At 56.9% G+C, this 22,477-nt stretch overlaps 1 protein-coding gene and 1 long non-coding RNA gene across 7 annotated transcripts in view; one reads left to right on the forward strand and one right to left on the reverse strand.

Annotated features, from left to right (window-relative positions):
* SMAD3 (SMAD family member 3) overlaps positions 1 to 22,477 on the forward strand; it is a 116,753-nt gene that overhangs the window by 93,020 nt on the left and 1,256 nt on the right. For 2 of the 3 annotated variants that reach the window (XM_029950224.1, XM_029950222.1), the window contains exons 2-8: positions 632 to 825; positions 1,001 to 1,132; positions 2,494 to 2,568; positions 5,268 to 5,318; positions 15,028 to 15,240; positions 17,676 to 17,813; positions 20,241 to 20,989. In XM_029950224.1, the coding sequence (XP_029806084.1) occupies positions 741 to 825; positions 1,001 to 1,132; positions 2,494 to 2,568; positions 5,268 to 5,318; positions 15,028 to 15,240; positions 17,676 to 17,813; positions 20,241 to 20,569 (1,023 nt within the window). In that variant the 5' untranslated portion in view covers positions 632 to 740 and the 3' untranslated portion in view covers positions 20,570 to 20,989. Of the gene's footprint in view, positions 1 to 631; positions 826 to 1,000; positions 1,133 to 2,493; positions 2,569 to 5,267; positions 5,319 to 15,027; positions 15,241 to 17,675; positions 17,814 to 20,240; positions 20,990 to 22,477 lie in introns of those variants that run through there. The other variant, XM_029950223.1, reaches the window with a different exon arrangement.
* The window catches only part of LOC115300727, a 5,438-nt gene continuing 1,459 nt past the window's right edge, over positions 18,499 to 22,477 (reverse strand). For 2 of the 4 annotated variants that reach the window (XR_003912802.1, XR_003912801.1), the window contains 2 exons: positions 20,676 to 21,541; positions 19,506 to 20,367 (listed from right to left, as the gene is read on the reverse strand). This is a non-coding gene — a long non-coding RNA (uncharacterized LOC115300727). Of the gene's footprint in view, positions 18,962 to 19,505; positions 20,474 to 20,675; positions 21,542 to 22,477 lie in introns of those variants that run through there. The other 2 variants (XR_003912804.1, XR_003912803.1) reach the window with 2 other exon arrangements.

Here is a 22,477-nt window from a genome sequence, read left to right on the forward strand (position 1 = left end):
GACACCTGCAGACGGCCCTCAAAATGAAATCGATTCCTGGGCAGCTGGCAGTGCAGAGTCTTACAACTTAAAATGCCCTTTAATTCCTCTCCTTCCCTCCCTGCCTCATCACAAATGCCAGCCAAAAGGAGGAGGGCCTTTTCTTACTTTCTGACGTGTGGGGGATTTGCTGCGTGAGTGTAGGGAGGGGGTAGACGCGGCCTGACTTTGTCACCTCACTGCATCTCTGTGGTTCCTATGTGCACAGACCTAAAGACCCCAAGTGTTCTTGCTCAGCCCTGGCCCTCTCTGCACACCTCGGCCCAGCCCGTGGACCTTTTCAGAGCCCGGTTGAAGCGCCATTCCCTTTATATGGGGGTTGAAGTCTGGGAGGACTCACTCCAGGGCCTGGTGTAGTCAAGGTCCCCCCCTGCCAAGCCGGGGAGCTTTTGGCCTTCTTGGGGGACCTCTTTGTTCCTCTCCTGGGATCCCTGCCAGCCCTGTCGGAGATCCTCTGATCTTGGGGCCCCATGGGGCTCAGAGAAAGGAGAGGAGGGGAGAGTGCCCTGAGGCTCTGCCAGCAGGCCCGAAGCACAGGGAGGAGCAAGCCAATCCACCTCACTGTTGCTTTCCACCCTCCCCAACCTGGCAGGTCCCTGGATGGCCGACTGCAGGTGTCCCATCGGAAGGGGCTCCCCCATGTCATCTACTGCCGCCTGTGGCGATGGCCTGACCTGCACAGCCACCACGAGCTGCGGGCCATGGAGCTGTGTGAGTTCGCCTTCAACATGAAGAAGGACGAGGTCTGCGTGAATCCCTACCACTATCAGAGGGTGGAGACCCCAGGTAGGCAGCGCCTCACCCTCTCCCCGGGGTCTGCAGCTGCCTGCGTGTCCTCCCTGTCCCCTCCCCACCTCTGCCTCCCCTTCCCTTGCCAGGCGGGAATGGGGAGGGCATGGCGCTCAGAGTCTTTGGTGCCAGCCTGGCCTTGACGCCCATCCGCCTCTGCTCTTCTGGACAGTTCTACCTCCTGTGCTGGTGCCACGCCACACAGAGATCCCGGCCGAGTTCCCCCCACTGGACGACTACAGCCATTCCATCCCTGAGAACACTAACTTCCCCGCGGGCATCGAGCCCCAGAGCAATATTCCAGGTAGGTGCAGGGGCGTGCAGGGGTGTCCAAGCGGTGTGCAGGGGGTCCGCAGGGATGTGCAGGGGTGGCGGCAGCCCTCACACCAGTCCCCCTGCGGCTCTGTTGGCTGTCCTCGGCCACCCCGTCCCCCCTCCCCACACAGTGCTGGCCCTGAGGGCCCCTGACTCAGAACCGCACACCCGTTGGGAGAGGACCCGTGGCCTTGGCTCCCTGCTCAGTAATGATGCTTTTCTTGGCACGGAGGAGCGGCGGCGTGACCCTTCCGCCCGGCCTCGGTGCCGTCATTTATTTTGGAAGCGGAAATAGCAACGCTGTTTCTCTCACCGCCCTCGCGGCTGCGGCTGGAGTTTGGGCAGGATCCCCGATGGTCTGGGGGCCTGTAGAGCGGTGGGGGAGCCGAGGGCTCGGCAGCCGGTGTGGAGAATGGCCCTTCAGTAAGTAAGCCTGGGGGGGGGGCTTCAGCCCGGGTGGGAGCTGAGGCCCAAGCGGGAGTTTTTGACCCACAGGACTGCACAGGGAGAAGCGGGCTCAGCCGTCAGAATGTAGAAGTTTTTAGGAGCCCCTCATTTACATGCAAATAATGTATGAATCACCAGCACTTTGGGCGTCCAGAAAACTGCTGGGCCCTTGGGCTAGTTGCAGAGGCAGGAATCCTGCCTGCCTTTTAGAGCTCTCTGACTTGGACAAGCCTGTCACCTTGAGTGAGATCACCTTGACTGGAGGCCTGTGTGTGGGGCAGGGTCTACAGAGAGACCCCTTTACAGACCCAGCCTCTTCCAGGTCCTTCATAGAAGGGGTGCCGGCCCCTAGGGGTAGGTCACTGTGTTCACCTCAGAGAGCTAAGTCACCATCTGGGGTCCTTCAGAGAAACAGATCATGGTTGCTACTTCCATTGAACTTGAAGCCCACTGGGGAAGCCAAGATGTCCCCTAAAGGGACGACAAAGAACAGGGTGTCTGTGCAGGAGTAGGCAGCAGAGCCAAAAGGTAGTGTGAAGCAGCCGCCCTTCAGGGGACAGAGGTGGGGGAGGTTGAGGCAAGTCCACAGCCTCCCTTGGGGGATGGGCTTACACTTGACATTCTAGGGCAGAAGAAATTAGCCTAGCAGAGGCTCTAGGAGCAGGCATTTCAGTCTTGGGAGCCTGGATGGCATGAACAAGGTGGTCCCAATCCAGCCAAGGAGGCGGGGGTCGAAGGACATGAGGCCAGCTGGATCCAGGAGCTGGTGCCCTTGCTCAGAGACCCAGAGTGCCTCTGGCACCTGCTGCCGGCAGAGCGGTGTGGACGTGTGATGGGCTTGCAGCCGGTGTCTGCGCCGGACCGTGCAGGCCCTGTAATGAATCCCTTCCTTCTGATTCCCAGAAACGCCACCCCCTGGCTACCTGAGTGAAGATGGAGAGACCAGCGACCACCAGATGAACCACAGCATGGATGCAGGTCAGGGTCTTAATCCTCATTGAGTGCCCGAATCTCCCTCTCTCTCTGCCTGGCATTTGTAGAGCAACCACTATGTGCCAGGCGGCGTGCCAGGCTCCGGGGAGAGAGGAGGAGCCTGAGCTGCTCGGTCTGTGAGGAAGACACCACCGGTGTCTCATAGACGCCCTGACAGAGGACGCTGCGTGGCAGCGGGCACAGGGGAAGGCCACCTAACCGGGCCTGGGGAGGAGGTGTTGGGAGTGGAGCAGCACCTCACCGTGTAGGCTTTCCTTGAGTCACGTCTCGGGGATGGGTGGGTGTTGACCAAGCCATCAGGCAAAGGGTATGCCAGGTGGGGTTGTGGGGGCCACAGGCAGGACAGCCTGGTGCCTTCTGGGGGACCATGAGAGCTCTGTGTGGCTGGAGACGGGGGAGAGATGGGAGGAGTGTCACTCAACGTTTCACTGTGGCCGGGAGCCACCGCAGGCTTTGAGCAGAATCTCTGCCTCCGTGAGAGCGTGGCGGTGGGGTGGTGGGTGCGCCTGACCACCTGCCCGTGCTCAGGAGGAGGAGAGTCTGAGTGGAGGCGGCGGGCTCTTGGCCAGCGGAGGCCCCTGGAGCATTTATTTGTGTATAGTGACCGAACATGATCTATGGATTCCTGCCACGAGGGACCCAGCCCAGTGGCCTCCAGATGTTCCTGCATCATTTGTTACGGGACCAAATTGGCTCCAAACCAGCGGCTCCTTGAATTGAACCCCGGCCGCCACATAGAATGTGCACGGCGCCGTGTGTGGCTGGGTGAGGAGGGGGAGGGGGCCGAGCAGATGCTCCAACCCAATGACCGCGGGCCTGCCTCGTCCTCACGGAGCCACTAGCTGTGACAGAGCCCCCTGCCCGCCCTTGCGTGGCCTGGAAAACAGCGTGCAGTTCCTGATAGAGGCACGAGGGAGACCTGCACGTTCACTGTGGACGTAGCTGCTCGATCCCCAGCCTGGGCCTCGTGGTGCTTTGGGCTGTGGCACCCACCCCGCGAGTGGCTGACCGTGTGTCGCAGGCCTTACCGCACTAGGTGCCAAGTGACTGCTGCAAGCTCGTAGCTCTGGGAGGCGGCCCGGGAGGCAGGCCAGCTGAGCAGCGTCTCTCCGGAGGCTGCAATGCTTCTAGCTCTCCTTTTCTCTTCCCTCCCTGCTCTTCCTGTTTGTCGAATGATTAGCACTGTTGAAGCAGGACCAAAGGACAGGGTCCGAGTCTGAGTACAGAATGAGCAGCCAGCCACCTTCCACCCTCAGCGCTCGCTTCTTCCCCTCTCCCTGCCCTTCTTTCTGCCCCATCCCCTCCCCCATCCCCTCCCTGTGCTGGGCTCTGCTGCGGAACGTTGGGCTTTGTGGACCCTACCCCCGGGCCAATCTGTTGGTGGGGTGGTTCTCCCGCTGCTCCTCTGCTCTGCTGGTCATTTGTCCATTTGGAAGCCCGTGCAGCTGCTTCTCTGCTAGCTGAGATGTGATCCTGTCTCTCAGTGGGAGTCTGAGGACCCCCTTGTCTGGCCCTGGGTCTCCCCTAACACACGCGCATGCCCTTCCAGACCAGTGAGATGGTCCCACAGCCTTCCTGGACCTTCTTGACTCGAGCTGCCACAAAACAGGAAACAGCATTTATTGAGTGCCAGCTGTGTGCCAGTTATGGTGCAGCCATTTGTATGCACACGGTCATACTTCAGTTCTATAAATCACACAATGGATGGTATTTGCCCCATTTTACACCTGAAGGGAAATAAAAAGCAAGGCTCTAAGAGGTTAGACCACTGTGCTGAAATCCCATTGCTGATAACATTGGCGGCAGGCCTGGACTCCGTGGCCAGTTTGGAAGCTCTCCCTCTTCCGGGACTCTTCCGCAACCCCAGATGGGTAGGGTTCCAGGGGAGGGAGAGAAGCCTGTGGCTCATCCCTCACCCTCAAGGAGGTTACGGCTGAGTCGGGGAGCAGGAACAGACCCCCATAAACAAGGTACCTATGCACCCATCCCACAAGGCTGTTCCTACAGAAATAACTGCAGCCCTTGGGGCCCAGGGACAAAAGGATGAGCCAAGTTGCCTTGTGGAAGGACACAGTTTGGCTTTTCTTTTTCTTTTGAAGGTGGATGCCATGTGGTTTTCTTTTTTTCCTGAGAGTGAGGGCTGGAGAGAAGGTAGTCAGGCAGGAAGAATTGGGTAGGTTTGGACGTGTTTGCATGAGCAGCCTCATGTGTTGCATCAAACGTCAGTGTCGTTGTAGAGTTGTAGGGTTTCTGAGGTGGCTGAGCGGGTGTCCCGAGATGTGGGGAAAGGCTGGATTGGTATTTGCCCGACCAGTGCAGGAGGCGGAAAACCCACCGCCTGGGCCTCTGAGCACCGCTGGGGAGAGGGCCTCCCCGTCCGCCTCATTTTCTTGGGGCCGTCACTTCTGGGAGCTCTGTGTCCTGTGCTGCAGGCTTGGTCCAGATCCTCATGTGATCAGGTCGTGGGAGACACCACTGAGGTTATCCGCTCATCTCTTTGTCCCTCAGGTGAAGACTGGGGCCCAGGGAGAGAACGCAGAGCAGAGACCCGGGGTCCGACCTCCTCCTGGGCTGTGGAGGCTCAGCTGTGTTGGGCTGCCCCATCTGGATGCATGTGTTGGGTAATTTGGCTCTCCAAGCCAGGAATGTTCTGTTCATTCTCACGACTCTGTCTCACCTCACAGGTTCCCCAAACCTGTCCCCGAATCCGATGTCCCCAGCACACAACAACTTGGGTAAGTATCTTCTCATCCATAGGACTGCTCCCCCCGCCTCCCAGCTGCACCCCTGGCTGGGGGCCAGCGTGGGGACGTGGCTCTCCCCACCCCCGCTCACCATCAGCTCAGCCCATCAGGTTTCTGGTTACAGCGATTCTGGGCTCACCCACAGAACGGGGGGAACCTGAGCACAGCGGTGGCAGGAAAGGCAGCGCGCCGGGCTGGTATTTCCCCTGGGTGGCAGGCAGACGTGAGTGAATGAAAATCCCCCAGCCCTGGTGCTCAGGAGACCAGACTCTGTGGTCAGCCAGGCTTACGTGTGCGGTTTGACACACAGCCACGGGTAGCAGGGCAGCCTCCAGCACCCCCCTCCCCCGACTTCTGTCGATTTGTTGCAGGATCTTATCTGAGTATTTCATCTTATAATTGTTGACTTTTAAGTTAAAACAGCAAAGTACAAGGGAATTGGGGGGAAACAGCGAAAATGCCGATAATTCTCCACCCGATAATTTTCTTTTGTCACTGTTCTTCTGATGTTCGTGGATCAGGCGTAGGTGTTTGTGCCTTGCCAGTTGAGATCGCGGTGTCCCTCTGTTTTTGTTTTGTTTTTTTTTTCATTCTCTCCTAGTTGGTTGGTAAGTGCATCTCCCTGTTTCGATGCCTCCTCCGTCATCTCGCATTGTCCCATGACATTCTGGAGCGTTTCCACAGCCATCCCTCAGTTGTTGGATTTCTGGGCGGGTGGTTCTGAGATTCGCTTCAGCTCCAGCGTGGGGCCTGCGGAAGGGCTCCGGACAAATGAAATAGCCATTCCGTGTTTCTTGAGGGGAAGTTTTTAATGTGCTCGTGTGGTAGTTGTAGAAAAACGTGAGTTTGATTTTATTTTGGCCTTTACTGCTGGGGTTCGATGTGTGGCTCAGGAGGAGAAAGCATTAATGTCCAGGCTTGGCAAAGCAGAGGGGGTCGGCCTGGCTTTTGTTTCCAGTTGCTTCCAGTCCTTGACTGATTGCATCAGATGAAGAAAATCATTTGGAACGTCGGGAGATGCCTGAAAACCCTTTCATACAGGCTGACAAGTGGGCAGTGTGAGATGCGACTGCAGGGGAATCTGTTTTAACATCTTTGGAAAATAATATCACTGTGAGTGTTGGGCTTTGCAGAGGGAAGGTCAAATTCCTGATGAGAGAGGACCAATTGAGTTATTAAAAACAAACTCTGAAGGCTGGAAGCTGTGTTGACGCTTGAAAAATTTAAGGCCAGCGTTGTGAACTTGACTCTGGGTTTCCAGCTTCTGAGATTGGCTGGTTTAGACTCAATTTCTGAGCCATTCTCCCGACTCTGGCCAAGGCAGCAAGCTCTGCCAGCCGACAGACTCCGGGGCAGGCCTTTGCCTTTGAAGCCACACGGCCTGACTCCGTGGTTCAGAATGAAAGTGGGTCCAAGTGGTAGCTTGCTGTGGATTCCCTTCTAGATTGTGTGGACCAGGATGGTTTTTGATTTTGGACCTGAGGCAAAGGTGCCCCATTTCTCAGGCCGCTTGTTGGAGGGTTAGGGATTCTTAGGGTATTCCTTCCAAAGGAAGGAAGGGCCCCCAAGCCTGCTGGGCAGAGAGTGGGTGCTAGTCTGCTGGGAACTCCTGAGTGGGACAACGAGTCAGCTGACGAGTCAGGGTTGGGACTCACAGTGAGACACCAGTGTTTCCTTTCTGCTTGCCCAGCCCCCCACCCCCCACCCCCCAACTTGACCCATTCAAAACTGCTGGCTTCAACCCTACCCAAAAAATCTTACAGGCTCCTGGCATCTTTGCCGGAAGGAGACAGAGGATGGCAATGATGATGGCAGACCTTTCTTGAGATCTTACTATTTACTCAGAGTGCTTCCTGCGTGTGAACTCAGTCTTCATAACAAGTGTGTAACGTAGCGGTGTTAGAATTTTCCCCTTTCCTGATTAGGAAGCCAAGAAACAGACTGGCTACCTAACTCATGCCAAGTCCCACAGTTGGTGATGGAGAGGCTTTGAACCCAGACCTTCGGGACGCAGAGCACGTGCTCACATGTGGCAGGACCCGCTCCCCCATTACCACATCCTGCTCAGAAGAATGAGGTGTCAGAAGGGCACTTACGAACTTGTAGTTGTGGGCAGTTATCAGGTTGAGGGCCCCGCGTGGGAGCCCTGCCTGTCTGTCTGTCTCTCCCTTCCTCACTGATTCCCCAGATGTTTCCTGCCAGTCAGTTGAGTACCAGTCCAGGTGGGGGGGATTCGAAGAGGAATCACGGCTCCTGCCATCAAGATGCTTATGGCCTCGTGGGGATCAATAAGGCAAGCATCAGTGTCATTATCAAACAAGAAGCAGGTACAGCTGAAGCAGCCTGAGGGTTCAAAGGAGGCATCGATGGCATTCCAGTGGGGACAAGCCTCCAGGCTTGCCGGCATCCCCTGCGGAATTAACTCACGCAGGCAGCTTTGCTGAGTTACTGGCAAGTACAGACACTGGGGGTCCGGAGCTGGGGAGGACACTGGGCACGCACGATCTGACGGTGTGGCTGGAGGGGTCTGTGTCCGCCCGAGATGCGTGGTGCCAGGTGCCAAGGGGGCAGGCACGGGGAGACGACCTGTATAGACCGAGGAGGGAAGTGCTGGGTGGGCAAGTTGTGGCTGTGTGTGAGCGGGACCCAGAAGGACAGGTGGGTCCTGTGAGGATGAGAAGGAGAGAAGGGCATTGCAGTTAAAGGGAAGGGCATGAAAGGGCAGGAGAGCTCAGAGGATGGCTGGTGGTGTGGTTGGTTGAGATGAGGGGGGGCAGATGAGGCTGAGGGGCTCCTGGGACACTGAGAAAGGAGCCCTGAATGCCACTTACTGATTCCCTTCTTGCCTACAGAATGAAGGATTTGGGGGAGGAGGGGTTTGTTATCTGATGACTGCTTCATAATGATCGATCTGGTCACTGTATGGAATTTAAAGTCCAAGGGGAATGACTGGTGGCCAAAGGAAAACCAAACAAAACCAAAACCCAAAAACTAAAACAAAACAAAACATGTGGGGAAGCTGTTAAACCGAAGGAGGCTGAGAGGAAACGCTTGGGAGAAATGGTGGTGGAGCTGGAAGGGGCATGGAGAGGGGGCCGGGGCCTGAATCAGCAGGGGCTCAGCAGCTAGCTCTAACTGGGAAGAGACACGACGGGCCCCGGCTGGAAGATGACTGTGAGTTGCTTGTGCTTAACTGTGTCCAGGAGGCTGCTGGGCAGTCGGAGAGAGGTCCAGCCGGACGTGCAGACGTGGAAGCCTTTCGCCTGGGGGCAGCCCTTGGCAAAGCGGAGCTGTAGAGGCAGGGTTTTGCCATCACACGAGTCTGGAAAGCCTGTGCTGTAGCCCCACCCCCACCCCCAGGGCCTCCAGGGCGCTCCCGTGGTAAGGCCTCTGAGCAGTCCTGCAGAAGGGAGGCCTGTTGGGTTGAACATTTTGCCCACAGATCCGACCGTTTTCAGAACTTTGCTCTTACAGCCATCTCTGTAGGATGGCTCCCTGGAAACACAGGTGAAGGTTCGGCTGAAGTCCTGGGAGCTGATGAACTGGGAGAGGGGGAAAGGCAACTCAAGAAGGAAGGCCAGAAAGGGGTTGAAGGGCGGCTCCCCAGGAGGGGGTAGGGAAGGGAGAGGCTGAGGGTCAGGTTGGAGGGCTGGGTCCACCCAGCAGCCAGAGGCCAGTGGGCAGGCTTAAGGAGAAAGCTTGAGGCGACCCTGCGAGTTCAGGGGAGGGGTGGGGGCTGAGGTTGGTCAGAGGTGGGTGCATGGCAAATGGAAGGCCAGGTGACGGCAGAGGAGGATGGGGGACATCTCAGGATGTCTGATTATTTCCCCCAAAGGAATTATGCGGGAAGAGAAAACAGAGGACATCCGGCTCCTCCTCACTTCCTCTCCACATCCAGGCCAGAGACCGTGGCCCCCTCCGCAGTGAGGCCGCTGCTGGCCCTTCGGGGAGGAGCCCGGAGGAGTGGGTGACTGAGGGCCAGCTCAGTTTCTCGTCAGAGGCAGGCTCTGGGGAGACCCCGGGGCTCTGGCTCGCAGGGAAGGGATGTGAGCAGGTGATGTTCCTGCCGGTACACGTCACAATAGATGAGTCACCTGGGATTTCTAAGCATTTAAGTCAAGGATTGGGCCAAATGGAGGGGAAGGAGGAGGGAAACGGAAAGAGGAAAAAGATAAGGAGCTGGACCCTGTGGGTGAGTAAGTTGTTGTTGCTTTAAAGTGAGTGAGACATTGGGGGAGGGACCTTGGCCTCGGGGGAGGGGGTACTAGGCAAGGCCAAGGCGGGGTGGGGGGGGTCACAGCAGCAGAGGGACTGGAGTTGAGGCAGTGACGGTTTCCAGAGTGCCCGGTGTGGAAGGTGTCTTCCTGTCCTGCCAGGAGTGAGGGACAGGGTGGTGGGGCCGTGGGGAGACACCCGGTTCTTCCCTGAAAGGGGATGGGCTCTAGGGGACAGGCCTGCCCTGGGGCCACTCGTCTTCATGCTGCTGCACGTTTTTTCTATGGTCTCACCAGGCTCTGATCCTCTGTCAGCTAAGAAATCGCAGCATCCTGGGGCGCCTGGGGAAAAGGAATAAACATTAAAAAGAAAATTTTTGAATTTTTTTAATGTTCCTTTTTGAGACAGACAGAGCATGGGTGGGGGAGGGGCAGAGAGAGAGAGGGAGACAGACTCTGAAGCAGGCTCCAGGCTCTGTCTGAGCTGTCAGCACAGAGCCCGACACCCACAAACCGATAGATCATGAGTTGAGCCAAGGTCAGTTGCTTAACCAACTGAGCCACCCAGGTGCCCCTAAAAAAAAAAAAGAATATATATAAAAATCACACCATTTTAATGGCAAGAAGTCATCTGCTGGCCGGAAGAGCTGGCCCTTAGACTTAGCCACTGCTCTTGGCTGCAGTGACCCCGTCCTAGGCTGAAGGGGGCGCGCTGCTTTCTGTGCTGTGCACGGCTCGTTTTGTCATTCTCCTCCTTAATGAGCTAGGTTGGAATTGGGTCCCTGGCACTCGGGACCCAGCTGTCCTGGGCCCACAGGAACCAACCCTCTGGGACCCCAGCTAACAAGGACTGACTGTGCACAGATGGGGTGGGGAGTGAAATCTTCCCAGCCACCTGAGCTGGGGCTGAAGGGTGGGGTCTGGGCTGATGAGGGTCTGGCAGCCCAGGCAGAGGGAACAGCGAAGACTGGGGACCAGAGGGTGGCATCTCTGGGACGGGAACTCAGGCTCCTCCCGCAGGTGAGGAGTCCCAGAGGCCCAGACGAAGGCAGTGCGCTCTGGCCTTTGCCTGCTCCCTGCGTTTGATTTGATTCGTAGTAGAAAGTTAGTTCCCCCATCACCCCCGTCTGTCCCCCCTCCTTTTTCCTTTACCGGATTTGGATCTCTTGCACATGTTTTTAATAGGCATCCCTTAATCCAAGTGTTGCCTTCTGGGTTTTATTCTGTTTTCTTTTCCTTAAACAAAACAGAAAGTCCATGCCAGCTTGGAATAGGGCTTAAAAGCAAAGCCAGCCAATGCCGTTAGGCTGGCAGGGGGCCAGTCATGAATTAAGTGCCCCATGCCACTCGAGAAGTCTGGCCAAGCCCACGCTGGGGGGGGCAGGGGGCTGAGAATGGCAGGAGCAGGCAGTGCCTTTGCTGCTGGAAGAGCGATCAGCACAGACTCCGTCTGGCCGGGAACAGGGCTGTTTGAAGGGGGAAGGTCTTGGGCATTGCCGCCTACCCCGCCAGGTGTGCCGAGTCTCGGGCCGGGAGAAACGAAACCACTGTCATGGGGGCAAGGCCCCACAGCCTTTAGACTCGTCCTCCCAGAGGAACCTTTGAGTGGCATGTCTTCGGGTCCTTTTCAAGAAGCAGCCTTAGGAGCGCCTGGGTGGCTCAGTTGGTTAAGCCTCCAACTTCGGCTCAGGTCAGATCTCATATGCGTGGGTTCGAGCCTCGTGTCGGGCTCTGTGCTGACAGCTCAGAGCCTGGAGCCTGCTTCCAGTTCTGTGTCCCCTTCTCTCTCTGCCCCTCCCCCTCTCATGCTCTGTCTCTCTCTGTATCAAAAATAAATAAAAAACATTAAAAAAAAGCAGCCTTATGCAAAATTGTTTCTGCATCTGTTGGAAAACTCTTAAAATTAAAGCCAGCTGGTTTTATGGATGTGGGAGGAGATATGGCCACCCGACAGGTTTGTTTGTTGTTGTTAAGATTTCGTGCCAGGAGCAGCGTTGGGCCCCTTGCAGAACTGGTAAGCATTGTCTGCGCATGACCAGAGCCGTGTAGCATATTATGCTCCCTTTTTGCCTTGTCTGTTAGGAAGCTCAGAGCCAAGCTGAGCCAAGCTCTCGGTCCTTAGCTATAACCTCATGGTTATCGTGTCGATAATGTTCTCCCTTCCAGGGTCCTGACTTTTCGTTTCTCTTGTACTTAACTACGGTGTGGGTGAGTCATTTGGTGGGGGAGGGGGGGATGAGGGCACACGTACAGTTTAAAAATAGGTTTTCACTGAAAGCAGAACCCAGAAGTGGTGACCATACATTTTGGTCTGTAGCCTCTCTTGCAGGAAGCGCCTTGAGGAAGCAGCTGAGAGGTGATAGGAGGGACAGAGGTGAACAGCAGGGCTAGATTTTTGTTGTTGTTGCAAAGAACAGTGAATGGCTGGCAGGGGGTGCTGCTCCAGTCAGTCCTGCTTCTCTGAACACAGCCCAGCTCACGCGAACAGCACCCTGTAAAATGCTCCCTACAGATTCTGCCTCGGCCTGACCGCACTGCTCCCCCACTAAACTAGCATCTTCTTAATTATGTGTCAGGCTTCTGAGTCCAGTATTTTCCACCACACTGTCCAGGGTGTATCTGTAAGTTAACAGGGATGTTTGGATAAGGGCTCAGACCTGCTTGGGGGGCCTCTAGGGGGAGGACCCCAACCCCCTCTCTGATTCTGAGATGCCTCAAAGCCCACATTTCTCCAAAGTGGTCCTGGCACCATATTACCCAGTGGGTGGCCTGTGGCTTTTCTTCTTTTGATGGGTAAGCTGTGCCAGTGCTCCTGGGAGCCAAGCTCACTCTCCTATGTCTGGACTAAGCCAGGGGGTGTTAGATAAGGCTTTATAATTTGGGATGAGATCTCTGTTTATACTTTGCTGGGAAGCCAGGGCCAACCCAGACCAGCGGGCAGTCCCAGGCCAGATGCACAGTGATCTAGATGGTCTGCATCAGGCATCTTCCTGGAAAGCTGAAGTTGCTCTCCGGACCAGGGAGGTGGGCACAGCAAGGTGGGCAGAGCCTGCCCCTGGGCACTGGTGGTCAGCGGCCCTTGCTCAGTACCTCTTGGTCTTGTCACATGACCCAACCCCTTGGAGTGCTTGGATTGCACTTGGATTTCTTAGGCTTTTTTTTTTTTTTTTTAGGTTTCCGAGGCAACATACTTCACATATTAGTGACCATATTGTTTAGAATATAGCTTATCTCACTGGAATGTTGAAGCATTCAACGCAGCCAGAGCCGGATGGGGCCCTTGTGGCTCACCCCTGCCTCGGGCACAGGCCCTGGTCGCTCTCGACCCCGTCACTCCTCTCTTCCCCAAGAAAAGTAGCTGAGATGCCCTGCCATCCCCCATCTTCTCTCCCTCCACCCTGGGAAGAGAGGAGAGGGGCAAGGCCACGTTGCCTCCCCGACAGTGGAGGTGGGGACGGGAGCAGGAGGTCCTCAGGTTCATGTATGTGATCAGTTGGTATCGTCAGCACCATGTACTGAGTGCTTGACGCATGCCCAGCACCTCGTGTGATTTCTCCCAATTTGTCCACAGACAGCACCCAGGGGTGAAGAGGGCTCTCTACCTGGCGGCTGCAGGGGGAGATGCGGAGGCTGGAACTGAGCTGGGCTGGGTGGCACAGTCACACGGCCGGGACCCGCCAGAGCAGAAAGTGCGCTCTGGTCGGCCTGGCTCTGAAGCGTGAGCTCCATGACCTGGTCAAACATGGAAGGCAGTGGCTTTCAGCTGGGGGCTCTGCCCCTAGAAGACAGCTGGCAATGTCTGGGGCCATCTGTTACTGTCACAGCGGGGGAGGGGGCGATGGGTGTGTGCTACTGCCATTTAGTGGGTAGATACCAACCAGGGGTGCCACTCAGCATCTGGTAACCTACAACACCCCTCCCCACCCCATCCCAGTTGAAGAATTATTTGGCCTATGATGTCAGTAATGCTGGGGGAAGGAGCCTGATCTGGGGGTCCTAGCTCTCCAGCTGACACTTTCTGGGTGTGCGTTGAGTGCAGCGATGTTATGGATCTGCACCTCCTCCCAGGTGTGGTCAGCATTCTCTTTACCCTTAGAAGGGGTCACAGCATAGACCCCACAAGTAACTCTGGGCCCTTTGCCCTGCAGGGGGGCTTCCAGGCCCCTCCCAGCACAGCTTCCGAGTTTTGTCTCTTGTTCTTCCCACGCTTCCAAAGGTCTGGTGAGCACAGGTCCCAGTGGGTTCTCGGCATGCAGTGGGCCGGGGTCCTTGGCCAGCGCTGAGACCCCGCACGGTGAGCCCTTCCTGTCTGCCCCTCACACCAGCTCCCACAGACGCACCCTGAGAAAGCGCGTGGCTCCAAATAGAAGAGCCAGCGGGGGTGATCTGGCTGGAGGTCTGAGCTGGAGGAGCGAGAAGGGGCAGGAGACTCACTGGTCCTCCAGCAAGGGGGCGGGTTCAGGTAGGCAGGAGGACACTCTGGTGTGATGCGCTGCCCACGGGGGGGCAGCGCAGGGCAGGGAGGCGGCTGGAAGAGGCTGCACGGAGTGCTGGGATCCCGTCAGGACGCCGTCGCGCTGCCGCCAAGGAGGAGGGACGGGCTAAGCACCGACCCGCTGAGGGATGCAGGAGGTGGACGGGTGCCTGGGCAGGTGTGGATCGGAGTAGCCACAGATGACAGGAGGGAGCCACAGGGGGATCGTGTGAGGGGAAACCTCTATTTCAGGGGTTCCCAACTCTTGTGAGCAAGAGAACCAACTCCTCCCAACATGGCAGTTTTGCTCTGAGGAGCCCTTGGTTGAGACCACAGCCTGACAACTAGGACAGATTGAGAATTTCTTTTAGGCGAGTCTGGGTCTTAGCCCCTACAGACAGCATCTGGATACGTTCGGAACATAGTTTCTGTAATGAGACGCAGACTCGGTTCACCCTGTGGACAGCACCTGGTGCCTGTGTGGTCACAGGCCCAGCACCCGTGGAACCCCCCACTGGTCTAGCTTTGTCATTTAGTGGGCTTGGATACTGACGGCCGGCTCTACGGGCTACGAGTGCCCAAGACCGGACAGAGCCGAGAGCCCGTTTGGAGGCAGAGATCGCCATGGCTTACTCCAAGCAAGGCTGGCAGCTGGCTGGGGAGGTGGTGTGGCATGCAGGGCCTGCCCAGTGGGTTTGCCCAGGTGCGGGTTGACACCTGCCCCTCTTGGGGTTTGGTCCAGCACCTCCTTGGGCACTGTTTCAAACCAAGGCCAGCCAGGCAGCACGGGACCTTTGTGAGCTAAAACTCCATGAAAGTGGAATGTTCTTCCAAACACTGGAGTATTTTATCCCATGGGGTTCTGCAAATTTAAGATCATACCAGACGTGAGGGCAGAGGATTGTGACACCCGATGAGAGGTAGAGAAAGTCTTATGCAACATCTAAGGGTCCTCGTTGAGGAGTGTGTGACCCGGGGGCTCCTGACCCAGTAGCCTGGCCTGTCTCCCCAGACCTGCAGCCCGTCACCTACTGCGAGCCAGCCTTCTGGTGCTCCATCTCCTACTACGAGCTGAACCAGCGCGTCGGGGAGACCTTCCACGCCTCCCAGCCCTCCATGACCGTGGACGGCTTCACCGACCCCTCCAACTCGGAGCGCTTCTGCCTGGGGCTGCTCTCCAACGTCAACAGGAACGCGGCCGTGGAGCTCACGCGGAGGCACATTGGTAAGGATGCCACCTGTCCCCGTTCACCCCTGCCGTGGCCCCAGCAACCACAGTGCGGAACCAACCCACCCGCACTGTGCCGCACCTCTGGCTGGGAGCCTGGGGGGTTGCCCTCCCCCCCCCCCCCAAACTCTGTAGTGCCTTGTTCAGAGGCCTGACAGGAAGAGCTCACAGTACTTGGTCATTCCCATTCAGAGACACAGAGTATGTCTGACAATGTGAAAGCCACAGAGGAAAGCTTTCACTTAAGGGACAGGGCAGAAATGGGAAATCTGAGGGGCGCCTGGGTGGCTCAGTCGGTTAAGCATCAACTTCAGCTCAGGTCATGATCTCACAGTTTGTGGGTCTGAGCCCCGTGTGAGACTCGGTGCTGGCAGCTCAGAGCCTGGAGCCTCCTTCTAATTCTGTGTGTCCCTCCCTCTCTGCTCCTCCCCTGCTTATGATCTCTCTGTCTTGCAAAAATAAATAAATGTTAAAAAAAAAAAAAACTAAGAAAAAAAGAATGGGGAATCTGAGAAGGGCACTGTTGGCAATTCTCTTCATATAAATCTCTAGTGGTAGGTGGATAGGTAGGTGGCGTCAGTTTAGACGGAGTGATCTTTTGTTTGTTTCCCATAGGATTATTCTAGGCTGCTGGAACAACACTGGCACTAATATTCTGCCTTCGAACAGCGAGAACGTGATAAAAAATGGCTCATAGAGGAGAGGAAGCCCGTCCTCTGTGTCCCGTGGCTTGCTCATAAAATTATTACGCTAAGGATGTTTGTAACTTTGTGACCCTGAGTCATGGAGATGGTGTAGTAAGATATTCTCCATCCAGAGCCCCCAGGCTTGGAGGTCCGGCTCTGGGGCAAACTCAGGAGCTGGGCAGGGCGGCAGGGGGTCTGGTCCTACGTGAACCAGAGCACCCTTGATCTTGCCTGTGTTATACCTTGGGCTTTGACAAGATTTCATTTGAAGAGAGGATTTTATAGTTAAGAAGAGTTTGGAAGCCATAGGTATGGGCCTGTGTGCTCATTTTCCAGGGAATAACCTGATGCCCAGGGAAGAGCAGAGCCGTGCAGAGGCCACACAGTGAGTGTGACGTAGCCAGTGACAAAGAGTCCTTGCTTCTGTGCCTCTCCTTCCCAGCCTGCCTGCCCGTTTGTTTTACTTCAAAAAAGATACTGATCCTGGGAGGCAAACCCAGTTGTTTACTTATTCTCTTTATACTTTTCTATATTTAAAAATTTTGTTTAACATTTTATATGTGGAGGGGGGAGGGACAGAGAGAGAGACACACACAGAATCCAAAGCAGGCTCCAGGCTCTGAGCTGTCAGCACAGAGCCCGATGCGGGGCCTGAACTCAGGCACCGCGAGATCATGACCTGAGCCGAAGTTGGATGCTTAGCCGACTAAGCCACCCAGGCGCCCCTACTTTTCTATATTTTTAAAAATAACATTTCAAAAATTACCAAAGCAAGCCATATATTTCATTGTTTTGGTCTGGGTCTCCTCATCTCTACCTGTGACCTTGACTGACCTAACACTGTGGCCCCTCCTCATGGAGCCCGAATCGGCCAGCACCCCACATTATCTGCGACACCCAAGTCTTGCAGCAGCGAATCAAGCAGAAGTGGAGTTGCGGTGGTCGTGGAAGGAGGGGGCAGGGAGAACACCCAGGGGCCCCCTGGTTTCTCTCCCACTTGCCGTCGTGCCCGAAAAGCCTGGCTCTGGTTTCCAGCCCTCTGGGCCTCTTCCCCAGAAGCAGCAGCAGAGGCCTTCCCGAGCGGCAGAAGGGAACATCCCCGGCTGGACGAGAGCGCATTGTCAAGAGCGTTTACGTAACCGCACGCTCGAGTTGCAGAGGCAATTTAAAAATAATTCCTGTCCATCTGGAAGGGATTTAAGAGATGAAGGAAAAGTGAATGATATAAACCTATGGAATGTTTTAGAAAAATGCACTGAGAAAGGTACAGGAGGTGGCGTTGGGCCATCCCGACAGCAGGGCGCCTGTGAGGTCGGCTGCCTGAGGGGAAGCTCTGCAGGTTTGCTGAGGGAATTTTCGTAGCAGTAGCTGCTGTAACAGCTTAGTGGGCGTGGCACAACCACTAAGGAGGTGGGTGGTATTATTACCCCATCTTCCAGACAGAGAAACCGAGGCTCAGAGCTTGAGTAACAGGATGGAAGCCCATGGCTAGTCGGTGGCAGAGGCTGTCCTTGAGACGTCCCCCATGCCCTTGCCCCTGGTCACCTGGCACCTCTAGCTTCAGGGACCCCTGGTTCCTGGGTGTGGGTTTAGCCTGGCCTCCCGGTCCTGTCTTGTCGGGGGAGGCTGGCAGGGAAGCAGTACCTCGGAGCACTGGCCGCAGCTCTGCCTCCTCGGCTGGCCTCAGCTGGCCCTGCGGTCGGGCCCTCCCCAAACCCCGCGTGCGCCTGACCCACGTCTCTGCAGGGCGAGGCGTGCGGCTCTACTACATCGGCGGGGAGGTCTTCGCCGAGTGCCTCAGCGACAGCGCCATCTTTGTCCAGTCTCCCAACTGTAACCAGCGCTATGGCTGGCACCCAGCCACCGTCTGCAAGATCCCGCCAGGTAAGAGCTCTGGCCGCCCCAGCCCTGCCCCAGTGCGTGCCCAGCAGAGGCGTCTTCTTTCTTACCTGTTCTCCTCCTCGCTGGGGCACGTTCCGCGGCTCACTAGTGCGCGGCACCCTCTCTGACCCTCCAGGGAGCAGACGCAGCATCTGACGGCTCTGCCTCTGATCCCTGGGTGCCTGCTTGCTGCCTCGTGTGCACAGATGCTCGGGCATTATGCTTTCTTCTTTCCTTCCACAAGCTCGCCCGGCATGTGGGCACAGTGCCAGGTGCCTGGGGGGCAGGGGTGTGCAGGAGGCCCTGCTGCTGTCTCCACAGACCTTACAGACTAGCTCAGTGTGTAAGACAAGGACATGAATGAGTTTCATACAAGGGTGCTAGCACTATTCAGGCAGCTCAGATAAGGTGCTCCTGGATCCAGGGTGGGGGTGGAGGTCGGGGGACCCATTTAACGGCCGGGATGGTCAGGGAGAGTTTCATGGAGGAGGCATTCGGCGTTGAAGGCTGGGCAGGCACAGGGTGATGGAGTGGGGACTGTGAGGGCGTTCCAGGCAGAGGGAACAATATGGGCAAAAGCCCAGAGGCGGTGGAGGGCAAGGCGCGTAGGGTGGCACCCTGGCTGGAGGAGAGGCCGTAGAAGAGACAGGAAACGTTTAGAAAGAATGACCGGACCAGACCACAGAAGGACATGACAAAGTTGTACTTTTGTTCTGGGGAACTCTTGAGGGCTTTCTGAGCAGGGCTGATGGCTCCCCCCTGGACTCCAGGAAAGGGTGTCAGGTGGCACCCCAGAGGATGGCTGGGGGCGGAGCGGGGGCATGGCTGCCCAGCAACACCCACAGAAAGCTGATCCCATCAGGGCCTCTCGACTTAGGAAACCAAGGCCGAGAGTCCGGGCCACAGTGTCCTGCTCACAGGCACGCAGCCTCGGGCTTGCTGCTGGCAGAAGGCGGGCGGTCACTGGCTGGCCATGCATGTGGCACGTGTGTGTTCCTGTGTGCGAGGAGTGATGGAGTTGGGGCAGGGTCAGCTTCTTCAGAATGCAGGAGGTCTGGGGTGCCTGCGTGGCTCAGTCGGTGAAGCGTCTGACTCGATTTCGGCTCAGGTCATGATCTCACGGCTTCATGTGTTCGAGTCCCACATAGGCTCTGTGCGGACAGTGCAAAGCCTGCTTCACATCCTCTGTCTCCCTCTCTCTTTGCCCCTCCCCCACTTTGCTCTCTTTGTCAAAACAAACCTAAAAAAAAGACTGCAGAAGGTCTGAAATAACAGCACTCTGCATTTCCAGAGCGTTATGTGGTTGTGTTTACAGAATACATTCATCTTTCCAGTCATTCTGGCTCCTCAGGGGAGGCGGCAAGTTCAGAGAGGTCATGCCGCCCGCCTGGAGGCACAGCTAGTTAGTGGCTGAGCCAGGAGGAGCCTAGGACGGTGTGCTCCCGAGTGAGGTGCTCCTCTGCTGCTTGGCTCAGCTGGGAGCCAGAACCCGTTTTCTACCGTGTGGCCCCACCCGTCCCCTTGGAGCAAATGTGAGACAGGAAGGTCCCTCATGTTCTTGGCTTTGTGGCCATTCCTTCCCCCAACCCTCCTCCCATCTTTTGGGTGAGGGCCAGCCTCTCGGAGACACAAACTTAGAACAAGAAAGTGACCAGCCCAGTGTTGGCCTGTTAATAAATATCACCTTAGGTCACCTTTCGGGGATTTTCCAGCATGTTGCTGTTGTCTTTATTTTTCTGATTGACACATCCCTGGCACTCAGATGGTAGGACCTCAGGAGATTTGTTATAAACTTCATATGTGTCCGTCTCTGGTTTTACGGCCTGGTGGGTTAGACCCACTTCTTTACTTTGCTGCGAATGTCACTCTGACCCAGCCAGGCGCCCAAAGGCCAAGATGTGGCCCAGATCTCCTTCCTTCCCGGCCGCAGGGAGACTCACCAGGGAAGACTGGGGGGACCCGGGACCCTCTGTGAGCACCCGTTCAGCCAGCCTACACTACTGTCCCTCGCTCTGTCTCCGATCAGGGCCTCCCAGTCCCGGGCTGCTCAGCCGCGCCCCACGCAGCCAGGGGCCTTCTGGCTTGGGTTCCTTGTGTCCAGGGCAAGGCCCACCTCTCTAGACCATCTCTGTTGTTTCTGGTAGCCTGTCTCACAGTTTTGCTCAGCGTCCCAAGGCTCTGGGCCTGCAGGCCAGTGTGTCACCCACCCCTGCGTGTCAGCTGCACCTCCCTGCTGAGGTGGGGACGACGATGAGGGCAGGGATTGAGCGGGCCTGTCCCGAGCACAGGGTGGAGTGCGTGGCTGGCCCATGGGATGACTGTGTGAGCTGCGCTGTTCGGGAGGACCCGGGGGGTGGCTTTTCCCAGGCGTGGGGGCGCGGAACACATAGGCACTCCGTCCCCATGAACACTGTCTTGCTCTCTTGGCAGGATGCAACCTGAAGATCTTCAACAACCAGGAGTTTGCCGCCCTCCTGGCTCAGTCCGTCAACCAGGGCTTCGAGGCCGTCTACCAGCTGACACGCATGTGCACCATCCGCATGAGCTTCGTCAAAGGCTGGGGAGCCGAGTACAGGTCAGGGCGGGGCACGCCTCGCTGGGGCCCGGCTGCCGGCGACTCCGACGGCAGAGCAGCAGCTCCTCAGACACGGGTTAGGCCATCCCTCGCCCCAGAAAGCAGAGACCAAGGGTCAGAGGCGCAGGCCCGGAGGGCCCGAGGGGCACCAGATGAGCTGGGCCTTGTTTGCCCAGCGCTGTGAATGCACGTGTTCGTTTCCTTCTCCCCACAACCCTGGGCGGGGACACTGCCGTCACCCCCGGAACACGGATGAGGGAGTAAAGGCCCAGGCGGGGCAAGTGACTCACCTGAAGTCACACCGTTGGTGGGAAGGGGGAGCCCAGAGCCGTGCTTCATGGCTTCTTCCTCACTTCACTTTGGGCAGAGGGTGTTAGGACCACCCCTTCCAGGGAGTTGTCACCCCGTTGTCCGTCCCTCCTCTGGGGCTCCGTCTTTGACTTGAGGAACCCTGAGAATCTAGGCTATTAAAATTGAGAAGTAGGTAGGAGAAGATGTGGGGAGTCAGAAAGGAACAAAGTTTACTCGTTCAGAAAAGAAATGATTTTTCCCCCCAGAATTTCAGATACTGCTTTAAACAAGGCACCTGATCTGCTCTGTTGAATCTTGTCTGTTAGATCATTCTGGTTGGGGTTTAGAGAATCCTCTGCCTTTTCTTTCCACACCTAGACAGGAGGGCGTGAGGGCCAGGGCGTGTGCCGCGCCTGCCCAGCCCCCGGCTTCCCCAGCAGACGCAGAGGTGCCCGCACGTCAGCTGGGGCCAGCGCCGTGCAAGTGACTCCCCCTTCTCATTTTTCCAGATGTTTGGAATCCATTTTGTTTTGTAGTCATTCTGCACGCAGGCCAAACCCATTTCGATATTGGCTCCGGGCCACCGTTTATAATGAAATCCAGATGAGCATGACTTATGGAAAGTCAGATCCTCATTAGAGGATGTCGGTCCATAAAATCCTCTTCTACTTACCGTATTTTAGCTGCTGCTGCCTGTCTGCCCCACAGTGCCAGGGAACACGGCACCTTTGCTGTGGGGCGTCTGTGAGACCCAGGATGAGTGACCGACTGAGCAACCAAAGTGGTCAGGCCTCGCAGCAGCACTTACAGCCCAGTCATGACGGCCTGAGACTAGCCCACCTTTTAGCCCTGGCTGAAACCATGCCTGGAACAAGAACGAGGGGTTATAAAATGAATCTATTTTTTTTTTTAGTGGGAGAGGGAGATACTTAGATGGCCCCTAGTGGAAGAGGGCCGGGGGGGGGGGGGGTCCTTTTGCTCCCTCCGCCACAGAAGACCGCCCTCAGGCACCACAGGTCAGAGAGGCGCCCCCACACCCCCAGGCCCATCTCTCCACCTCTACTCAGGTGAGGCGTCGGCTCGGCAAGGGGGGTGGTGGCCCCAGGTGAGCAGCCGTCCACCTGGCACGGCACCATGTCACCATGCGGGGCCTACGGCCAGCACCTCCTGTCCTGTGTGGCCTTCTGTGTCACTGCCACCTGGCAGCCGTGTGGAGCAGCCTGGCGGGCGGGCGCGGCCCCTTCCCAGAACACTCTTGCCCTCCCTCCTCCTGCCTCTTGGTGCTGCCTCGTGGGCCAAAGAGAGTAAGGTTTCATCCGTCCTGTGAGATGACCAAAGGCAGGGGCGGCCCAGGGCCCAGGCCTCTCCCTCCCAGCGGGCACCCGCACCTCTGGCCTCGGCAAGATCGCCTGTGCTCGCCGGAGACCGCTGGGAGCCCCGGCCCGCCTGTGGGCTGCGTCATCAGTCGGCCTGAATTTAGACAAAGTGCTTTGGGGAAAAGAAACGTGTGGTGTGCCTTGGTTTTTTCCAGTAATTGTTCCACGGCTCGCTCTGCTCGTAAGATTTTCCAAAATAAGGGCCTAGATGGGAATTATATCAGCACATTGGGAACTGATGGCATGTGGACCCTGTCGGCACTTTGCAAAAAACACCCCTCAGACAGACAGATGCATGTCATCATGGCCTGCTGGGGGTGCCATTCAGGACAGATGGGACCAAAGGAGACCTCTGGTCAGGCTAGAAGTTCTTCACGGGGGGGGGGGGGGGGGGGGGGGGGGGGGGGGGGGGGGGGGGGGGGGGG

Source organism: Suricata suricatta, chromosome 9 (genome assembly GCF_006229205.1).
Source record: "Suricata suricatta isolate VVHF042 chromosome 9, meerkat_22Aug2017_6uvM2_HiC, whole genome shotgun sequence".
Classification (NCBI taxonomy): Eukaryota; Metazoa; Chordata; class Mammalia; order Carnivora; family Herpestidae; genus Suricata; species Suricata suricatta.